Source organism: Lepidochelys olivacea, assembly GCF_965140295.1.
Source record: "Lepidochelys olivacea isolate rLepOli2 genome assembly, chromosome: 24".
Taxonomy (NCBI): domain Eukaryota; kingdom Metazoa; phylum Chordata; order Testudines; family Cheloniidae; genus Lepidochelys; species Lepidochelys olivacea.
Genome location: NC_140434.1, coordinates 18,852,350 through 18,862,491, shown reverse-complemented (window position 1 = coordinate 18,862,491; position 10,142 = coordinate 18,852,350). Strand labels below are relative to the sequence as shown.

Below are 10,142 nucleotides of genomic sequence, written 5' to 3'. Positions count from 1 at the left end.
ACCCCTCCCAACAGGTGCTACCTGGCCCCCTCAGAGATGGCAAGGGAGGAGTGGGCCTTGGCTCTGGAGCAGTAGGGCCCACAGCAGCAGGGAGCGCGGGGGGGGGGGGGAGGGGAGGAAGCTCTCCTGGGGGCAAACCCACATGCCAAATCCCCCTCTTCTATCTGTCCCCCAGTCACTGCTCTACTGAGTGCTTTCTCCCTCCCTCAGTCATGGCAACACAGATCACTGCACAACCGTCCCCTCCCAGAGCCAGGTAGAGAACCCAGGAGTCCTGGCCCCCAGCTCCCCCTGCTCTAACCCACTAGACTCCCCTCACCTCCCACAGCCAGGATAGAACCCAGGAGTCCTGACCCCCAGCCCTCTCTGCTCTAACCCACCAGACCCCACTCCCCTCCCACAGCCGGAATAGAACCCAGGAGTCCTGCCCCCTTGCTGTGGGCCTTTCTGCAGCATTGTCCCTAGCTCTGTGCAGCTGTAACCCCACTGAGTGTCAGCTCAAAATGTGACTGAAAATGATACTCCCAAGCACTTCCTCATTCAAAGTCTCAGACGCCTCCTTGGCAAAACTCCCAGCACCCCTCACTGCCTCCTCCAGCAAGGAAGAGAGACGGACCGTGCCCTGGCACTCAGCTCAGAGCCTGCCAGGATCCCGAGCCATTCCCCAGCTCTGCGCCGGGGAGGGAGGGAGCTGAAGGCGTAGGACACACCAGGTGAGAACCATCCCCCAGTGGTACCACAAACATCCCAGGGGCTGCTGGGAATAAGACAGGAATTTGCAATGGGGTGCAGCTACATAGAAGGCCAGGGCTAGTACCCAGGAGTCCTGAGTCCCAGCCCAGCCCCCCTGCTGTAACCCACAAGATCACATTCCTCTCCCAGAGCTGGGAGAGAACCCAGCAGTCCTGGCTCCCAGCCCCCCTCGCTCTAACCACCAGCCCCCACTCCCCTTCCAAAGCTGGGGCAAGAACCCAGGAGTTCTGGCTCTCAGAGCCCCCTCTAATCCAGCAGATCCCACTCCCCTCCTAGAGCCAGAATAGAACCCAGGATCCTGCCGCCCCCCGCCCCCCATCCCAAGGGAGTCCTCATTCAGTCTCTGCGGCCCCCCAGGTCCCTGTGCTCAGCTCTGCCCCTCTGTCCCAGGCAGTTCAGAGCAGAGGCTCACACTGACCGTCTGGTTCTAGGTCTCTGTGCCAGTGTGGAGAGCCCCCAGTCCCCGGGGAGGCAGGATGGGCCCCGGTTTTCCCCTCCTGGCCGCATGGCTGCTCCTCATGCCGGGGGCGTCTGCCTATGGCTTCAGGAACTGTATCCAGTCCATGGAGGACCCACACAGCTTCCGGTGCATCCAGCGCTTCCTGAAGGACATAACCAGCGCTGTGGGCGACCTGCCTCCTGACGCCACGTTCGTCAATGTCTCCCACAACTCCATCTGCCGCCTGCCTCCGGCCAGCTTCCGCCACTTGCCACAGCTGCAGCAGCTGCAGCTGGTCTGTAACCACCTGGAGACGATAGAGGATGGGGCTTTCGAGAACCTCAGCGCCTTGGACACGCTCAACTTGTCCGACAATCGCCTGGCCAAGCTGTCCAAAGGGGCCTTCCAAGGTCTGGGTAACCTCACCCACCTCTCCCTGCGCAATAACCCCCTGAGCACGATTCACCCCCGCGCCTTGCAGCCCCTGGGCAACCTCCGCACCTTGGACCTGTACTCCTGCCGCCTGGTGAGCTTTGCCGACGTGGCCTGCAGCCTGCAGGGGTTGACAAGACTGCAGGTGCTGAACCTGTCCTGCAATAGCCTGAGTTCTCTCAATTCCAGCTGTCCGCTCCCCCCATCTCTCTCCACCCTGCATCTGTGCAACAATTCGCTCCGGGCCGTGGACGGTGGCGGCCCACAGCTCCTGCGCCACATCAGGAGCCTGGACCTGTCCTATAACAACATCTCCAACGTCACTTCCTTTGCTGGCGCCGAGCTCCAGAACCTCAGCTACCTGCTGCTGAAGGGGAACCCCTTGGATGTCTTCCATCTTCTAAATGTGTCCAGCCTGCAGCCGCACAGCCTGGACTACTCCGGCCTGCACTTAGGCAACGAAGGCGTGAGCAAGGTCTGCCAGCGTTTGGGCAATCACCAGCTCAACCACCTCCTGCTGCAGAGCAACAACATCCGGGAGCTGAGGAACGTGTCCTTCTCCCTGTGCCCGCCGATCCGGACTCTGGACCTCTCGTGGAACAAGCTCAAGTGGCTGGACTGTGTGGACAAGTGGCAGCACAACCCTCTGGAGAGCCTGGTGGTGGAACACAACCTGCTGAACCGACTCAGCACCTGCCAAAACTCCTCGTTTTTGGAGGCGTTGCACTTCATCAGCTTCCGCTACAATCGCATCCTCTCAGTCAAATACTGGGCATTCAGATACGCCCCCAATCTGCGCATCCTCCACCTCAACATCAACACCATCTCCTACCTGCACAAACATGCCCTGAAGGGGCTCTACAACCTCACTGAGCTGCGGCTGGATAACAACCTGCTGACCGACCTCTACGAGGCCAGCTTCACCAACCTGGTCAGACTCCGCACCCTCAACCTCCGCAATAACCGCATCTCCATCCTCTTCCCCTGCGTCTTCAGGCACCTCAGCCTGCTCCGGATCCTGGACCTGGGGGGCAACAACATCCGCCACTTGACCAGTAGGTCGTTCAGCGGGCTATGCAGCCTCTCCAAACTCTACCTGGATGGCAACCGCATCAAGGAGATCAGCAGTGAAATTTTCCACCTGGTGCAGGCCACGCTGGAGGTGCTGGATTTGACGGGCAACAAACTGCAATACATCACCAAGACACAGCACAAGAGCCCACCCTTCAGGCACCTGCACAAACTCTATGATCTCAAGCTACAAGCTCAGCAGCCGTACGGCATGAAAATAATCCCCGCCAAGTTCTTCCAAGGCCTGGCTGCACTGCGCTTCCTCTATCTGTCAGAGAACAAGCTGCTCTCCATCTCCCCGGATGCCTTTGACGACCTTGCTCAGCTGCAGTATTTGAGCTTGGCTGACAGCAGCAATGGCATGCAAGATCTGCCACCTGGGATCTTCAAAAACCTCAGCCGCCTGCAGAAACTGAACCTGGAGAACATGGGGCTCCATTCGCTGACGCTGGAGGTCTTCGGGAACCTCAGCAACTTGACTTCGCTGCTCCTGGCCAAGAACCAGCTGCAGACCGTCAATGTGAGTGTGGCCAATGCCCTGGGCTTGCTCAGGTACCTGGACCTACGCAAATGCCCCCTGAGCTGCACCTGCGAGAACCTGTGGTTCCAGAACTGGCTGGCCAACAGGTGGGTGCAGGTGGTCTATCTCTACAATTACTCCTGCGACTCCCGCCAGCAGCTGGGCTATGTCTACAGTTTTGACACACACGTCTGCTTCCTGGACGTGGGGCTGTACTTGTTCTCTGTCACTGCCCCGGCGCTGCTGCTTCTCATGTTGCTGCCGCTGATCTACCACCGGGCCTACTGGCGGCTTAAGTACCATTTCTACATCCTGCGCTCCTGGGTGAATGACCGCTGGAGGAGGCAGGATGGGGAGCACTTCCAGTATGATGCCTTCATCTCCTACAACTCCGCTGATGAGGGGTGGGTGTTGGAGCAGCTGGTGCCAAGCCTGGAGAGCAGCCAGGGCTCCTTCCGCCTCTGCTTGCACCACCGGGACTTCGAGCTGGGGAAGAGCATTGTTGACAACATCGTGGATAGCATCTACAACAGCCGCAAGACCGTCTGTGTTATCAGTCGCAGCTACCTGCAGAGTGAGTGGTGCTCTCTGGAGATCCAGCTGGCCAGCTACCGGCTCTTTGAGGAGCTCAAGGACGTCTTGGTGATGGTGCTCCTGGAGGCCATCCCCGACAGGGAGCTGTCTGCCTACCACCGCATGAGGAAGGTGATGCTCAAGAAGACCTACATCAGCTGGCCCCTGGAGCCTGCAGCCCAGAGGCTCTTTTGGACCAAACTCCGGAAGGCTCTGAAAGGCAGCTACATGGAGGAGGAGGAGGAGTTGTATCCATTTGATGAGGAAGATAAGCCACTCCTAGAGTCCACATCCCAGCTTGGCTAAGGAAATGGGAGTTTCCAGTGGTTCTATACCACTGCCAATCCCCATCCCCTGCAGCCCATTACTTCCTCTATCACCAGCAACTTCCCCACCTCACAACCTCACCGCCCACAGCAAGCAGCCCGCCTGTTTCTATCTCTGAGGCTTAGCCTGGTCCTGTCCCTTGGGAGTTTTGCCACTGGCTTCCCTGGGCGTAAGAGCCTCCAGTCCCCACCTGGCCTCGTGTTCGAATGACCCTCCATGAGTGACAGAACTGGGCAATGGGACCCGAGCCCAGTTTGAATTCATCTCGGGACACGCTGGAAGCAACAGCACGAGAGGAACTTGTAGGTAAATTCTGACCTGGGACGTGGCAGCTGCCCACTGGAGACAGCCAGGACCTGCGGGGAGGACAGGAACAGAATTCCCTCTGACAGCTGAACTGTCCACAGAGTGCCTCAGACAGGAACTAATTAACCTTCCTCACCCCCACCCCCCCAGGAGGTGACTTCTCTGAGGTCACGCAGCCAATCTGGGGTAGAGGACTCCTGGACCCTCCTGCTCTACCCCACTCCCCTCCTGGAGCTGGGAGAGAACCCAAGACTCCTGGTTCCCAGCGCCCTCTGCTCCAACTCACTAGACCCCACTCCCCTCCCGGAGCTAGGAACTGAACCCAGGAGCCCTGGCTCCCAGCCCTGCACTCAGAATAACCTGCCTTCTGTTCCCTCCATCTGGGAATTCAGTATCCCTCAACCGGGCAACTTAAGCTGCTGCTGGAGTCCTCACCCTGCCCACGGCTCCTATGGAGCCAGCAGCGTGCACCTTCCAGGGCCCCGGGGCAAGTGACGGAAATGGACCCTGCAGAGGAGCGCTGTGTGGCTCAGAAGCTTGTCTCTCTCCTCCACAGAAGCTGGTCCAATAAAAGAGATCCCCTCCCCCACCCTCTCTCTCTAATTTCCTGGGACCCACAGCCTACTGCTACACTACATCCACTAATGGACCCGGCAGGGGAACTAAGAGACAAACTCCCCAGGAGGAGCAGGTGGGCCAGGGCCCAGGCAGCTTCTGGCCTGGGGCTGGCCCCGGGCTGTGAGACCTGCTCTCTGCCTGGGCACATCTGACCAAGGTCCCCCCTGAACCTGGAGGACACAGGCTGGAGACCTGCAGGGGAAGGGTTCAGGCACTAGGGGCGATGCATGGCAGCCTCTGTGAGAGGGGGCAAAGGGAGCTGGATCTATGGTGGGGGTCCAGGGGCTGGTGGGGGGGGAACGAGGCAGAGCAGGAGAACTGAAAATTACAGTTCCTGGGTGCCCCGAGGGAGGTTGAGCAGGGTCAGAGCAGTCCCGACTCCCAGTTAATACCCTCCAGGGGCAATGGGGCTGGGGGAATATCCACTACGAAAGCCATGAGTGATCTGACCCTGACTGGGGGGAATCCCAGTGTGACGGCCTGGTCACAGGGACTCAGTGATGGAGGATCTGTACAAGGGCATAACAGAGCATTCAGCCTGAGGGGAGATCTGTCTGTCTGTCTGTCCCTCTGTCTCTCCAGCCAGCCAGCCCCCCGGCCCTCTGGGTCCCTGGTTTAGTTTATGGTTTGGAAGGCCACTGGCCCTGGAGAGGGGCGGGCGAATAAGACGACCCCAGCGGGAAAGCAGAGTGGGATGCGCTCAGCCAGCCATCTCCTTGTGCGGGCGGGAGGACAGGTCATGCTGCCTACGGCAGCAAAGCAGCAGGGATGGAAATCCCACTGCCTGAGGCTTCTGCGGATCCTCCAGGGGGCATCTCGGGGGCGATTTTCTTAAAGGCAATTCTCTGCAACGGGGGCTCACAGAGGGGGAGTGATAGGGTTCATGCAAGGCTCCTGGCCCCAGGCCTTTGCTCTGGCTCAGAAGGACAATGCATCCATGGCTGCCTTGGCCTCAGAGAGCCTCTGGGAATGGCCCGCACTCCTTGGGGGCTGGAGGCAGTGACACTAACCCCAAGGGGGCGCCTGGGAATGGGGCTGGCAAGAGGGGGAAGTGGAACCTGCCCCCCAGCCTGGCGTGGCTGTGAATCCAAGGAACTGTCTCACCTCCAAGGAAACCCCCACAGTGCCACTTATTGACAACTGGCCTTTATTGAGGAGCCTCTAACATGGCCTCGGCTCTGGGGGAGCCCCCTGCTTGGGAGGTGACCTGGGGGACCCAAGAGGGGTGGATACCCTGACCATGACAGAGTTGGGCTGCACGCAGGCCCCTAAAGCCGCACAGTTGATCCCAGTACTGACTGACGCCGCACAGGGCTCCGAGGAAAGGCAGCTGGGAGCTGGAGGGACCAGTGAGCGCCCCAATCCAGCCGGCGGTGCCAGGGCTCCCAATGCACTTCCTCCCCCTGCCAAGATCTCTCAGTACAGCTTCATGCGGGGGAAGACCCAGGCCTCAGGGCTGCCCTCCTCTAGCAGGTATCCATGCAGAGTGGGCTGCGGCGAGCGGCTGTGCTCCAGCGCCTCTGAGGGGGGGAAGAAGGACATGGGCAGCTGCTGGAGTGTGCGTAGCTGCTGGGGCCCCCCCAGGGAGAACCTGCTCTTCCATCCCCCAGCATGGGGGCAGCCTTCCCCACTGGCTTCCGGCAGATCCCAGGTTCTGGGAGCGGCGGCTCTGGAGTCCCATGGCTGGTAGCAGTTGGGGGCTCTCACTGGCTCCATGGATGCCGGCTTCTGACAGTGGTCTCTGGGCTTCACCAACAGCCTGTTGGCATGCCTGGGCTTTTGAGCTTCTTTGGGGGGCAGGAGCGGTTCCAGGTGAGGCCCCTGCCTATCCAGCGAGCAGACCTGCGGGAGGAGTGCTGGTTCTGAGCACAGTTTCCAGGAGACAGCCCTGTGCCCTGGACAAGGCCACGCCAGCGCTCGGGGGGCCAGGACCTCTGCTGCCTGGCTTGGCTGGTTGGGGCTCCAGATGCTTTTCAGGACATCGAAGGAGGTCTGCATCTCCGAGGCGGCTCTCTCCATGGTCTGGGAAGTGTGTAGCTCCAGTGGGGGCCGCTTGCTCTGGGTCTGGGTCTGCAGCACCTGCCACAGCTCTGGGCTCAGCCGGTGGGCACAGGGATGCTGAAGGGGCCCAGCCAAGGGGCACTCCGCAGGGCTCCTGCTGTCCAGACCCAAGGTCCGCACCGAATCTCCAGCTGCGAATGGCATCCAGTGCCCTTGACCGTGTCCCTCGGAGGCACACTCCTTTCGGGCCAGCCTAAAGGCCATGCTGGCTCTCTCGAGCCTGGTCCTGGGCTCCCAGATGGCTTCCCAGGATCTCCCGCAGCATGGAGCAGCTCTGGGCAGGGGGCCTGGGGCTTGCGGGGCAAAGGTGGCTATTGTGCATGAGTGTCGGGCCGAGCCGGACAGGAGCACGTGGTGGGACGGAGCTGCTGTGGGGTGCATGCTGTGCTGGCCAAATGGCTCGCATGCGCCAAGGGATTCCAGGTCCTCCCTTCGGGTCGCTCTCCTCTCTCCCTGCATGGAAAGAGAAGGGGGCTGGCTTGTCCAGCCGGAGGAGGACGGCATGCCAGCTAACAGGGCAAATGCTGGGAGTGACAGGGGCCATCTGCCGACTCCGCCCCTTGTGTGGGCAGTGTGCTCTGGTGTACCTGGGTCCGATGGGGTATGTGGGGCTGGGCTGGGGCACTCCGCACTGGGGTGCTCTGCAATGGGACTGGCTTAGAGAGTCTGTACCGATTGCAGCCCATCTCCGGGGCTACGGAGTCACGGCCCACACATCCCTGCGAGGTAAGGCCAGCTCTGCCCGACCAGAGGTCTCCACCTCCCCATGGGCAAAGGACCTTTGCTCTCATCTTAACTAGCTAATCTCTGTCCCTCTGTCTGTCCCTCACCAATGCCACATGCATGCGGCCATGCACACAAGTCAGTAAGGCAAAGACCCCACCTTGGAAAGTCACTGGGTCCTCTCCGTGTCCCCTGGAGTCCCACTGGAAATGGGGTAGGCAGGCCTAGTGACAGGCCTTTAGATTGACAACCCAGCAGGTGGGAGGTGTTTGCTGCCCCAATGATGGAGGAAGGTGCCTTTATGGCCCTCCAGCCACTAGGTTCTGGGGTAGGGGGGCAGGGGGCTTTCCAGGGACCACAGGCCACTCACCGTTTTAATGACCGTGTGCACAGGGCTGGGGCTGCTGCAGGCCAACACGTCCTGTCCCCTTCTCCTCTTCCCCGAAATGCCCTGTTCAGAGCTCCAGCTGCCACTTGATCCCGGACCCAACAGCAGCGCCTGACCCCTGGCATCTGGGCTCCTAAGAGCTGAGGGCAGCAGAAAATCAGGAGGCTGCGCAAACCCAGGAATCAAACGCACTGTGGGCCAGGTGCCTCTCCAGAGCGATGGGACAGAACACGACGACGCCCTTGCCAGGCCCCGAACCGCAAGGTCACTGCACCCACCTCTGGGGGGAATGCGCCAATCGGCCCCCCCCCGGGCCCAGAGCTGCAGGGTCACTGCACCCGCCTCTCCAGAGCGACGGGACAGAACATGACTCCGCCCAGCCCCGAACCACAGAGTCACTGCACCCGCTTCTGGGAGAAATGTGCCAATCGGCCCCCCCGGCCCCGAACCGCAGGCTCACTGCACCCGCTTCTGGGGGAAATGCACCAATCGGCCCCCCCCGGCCCAAAACCGCAGGAAGCTAGTACAGGAAAGTCATGGCACCCACCCCGTGCGGGACCTGGGATGCCAACTAGGGAAACTGCAGCAGGGAGATGAGAAGGCAGAATGGAAGTCGGGCCTGGCCTGGGCATTAGGGCTAGCACCCCAACTCCGGGGGACAGACCCCAGGGAACTTGAATTAAAATACAGGGGGCTGGGGTGTGCATCTGAAAGACTTAGTGCTGCATTGGGGCCGGCACTGACTGCCAGGGGAGAGCCCCCCTAGCGCCCCACTGGGGCCAGCACTGACAGTGAGAGGGGAGAGCGCCTCCTGCTGAGCCCCTGCCCCACTCCCTGCCGCACAGGCCCCTAGCGCTGCACCGGGGTCAGCACTGACTGCCAGGGAAGAGCGCCCCCTATTGAACCCCACACCCCGCTCCCTACAGGACAGGGCCCTAGTGCTGAACTGGGGCCAGCACTGACTGCCAGGGAAGAGCGCCCCCTATTGAACCCCATACCCTGCTCCCTGGGATAATCAGGAGTCTCCCCTCCAAGGACTAAGCAGGCCTGTCCCTGCCTAGCTTATGACAGCTGTAGTGATGTCATGAGTTTGCTGACCCCCACCCCGCTGCACACCCTTGGCCACAGCCCTTACCTCCCTGGGCAGAGCCACCGCACAGCTTGTTATGCACCATTAGGGCAGAGAGATCGGGCAGGGTTTGGTGCCGGTCCAGCAGGGTGCTGAGTATTGTCTGGCGCCTTTCGCTGATCAGATTGCGCCCCGGGAACATTGATGTCAGGTCGAGATGGGTTTGGAGTTCCTGGGCCAGCTCCCTCATGGTGGCGGTGGCACCGCCTGGCTCGGCCCCACTCGGGGGGACGTTCTCCTTCTCGTCCAGGGGAGCTGGGACCTCAGCCTGGGAATCTCCTGTCTCCACCACCGCGGTTTCAGAGTGACTTGGGCCCAGCTCCCTGGCAGCAGGGGCAGCTGTAGGTTGGGGCCCTTCGCCCACGGCGTGGGGTACAGGCGCGTTGGTCCCATGCTGTCTGTCTGGAGCGCATGTCTGACCAGGGGCGCAGGGTTCCCAAGCCTGGCTGATTGCGCCAGGGATTGCAGCACTTGTCTCCGTCTCTCGCTCACTTCGGGGATCCAGCAGCCTCTTGATGTCAGCTGATTTCACCTCCCTGTTAAACATGCCCAGGTGCTGGCTGAGCCTGTGCTGGGTTATGATGACCGGCATGGAGCCGGAGTCCCTTTTGATGGCTGGTAGAGGGGTGGACTTGGCGTAGCCAGCGCAGTGCGAGCTCCAGCCCGGGGTTGGCATCCTCTGAAGCGTCCTGCAGCCAGGCCTCTGCTCCAGACCTCCGACCGCAGTGTTCCTGCCGAACTTAGCAGAGTTGCGCTCCCGTTTGGTTTTGCGCCGCTTGACTCGGCCAGGTCTCTGCCCGGC

The 10,142-nt window shown here is 61.0% G+C and overlaps 1 protein-coding gene across 1 annotated transcript; it reads left to right on the top strand.

Annotated features, from left to right (window-relative positions):
* The first annotated feature begins 594 nt into the window (after positions 1 to 594).
* Positions 595 to 4,964, top strand: LOC311512170 (uncharacterized protein). The gene is made up of 2 exons (XM_084613225.1): positions 595 to 713; positions 1,185 to 4,964. The coding sequence occupies exon 2, from the start codon at positions 1,230 to 1,232 to the stop codon at positions 4,092 to 4,094; it is 2,865 nt and encodes a 954-aa protein (XP_084469351.1). The 5' UTR covers positions 595 to 713; positions 1,185 to 1,229; the 3' UTR covers positions 4,095 to 4,964.
* The last annotated feature ends 5,178 nt before the right edge of the window (positions 4,965 to 10,142 follow it).

Coding starts and splice junctions, on each gene's coding strand:
- LOC311512170 (XM_084613225.1), top strand. CDS start 1,230: ATGGGCCCCGGTTTTCCCCTCCTGGCCGCATGGCTGCTCCTCATGCCG.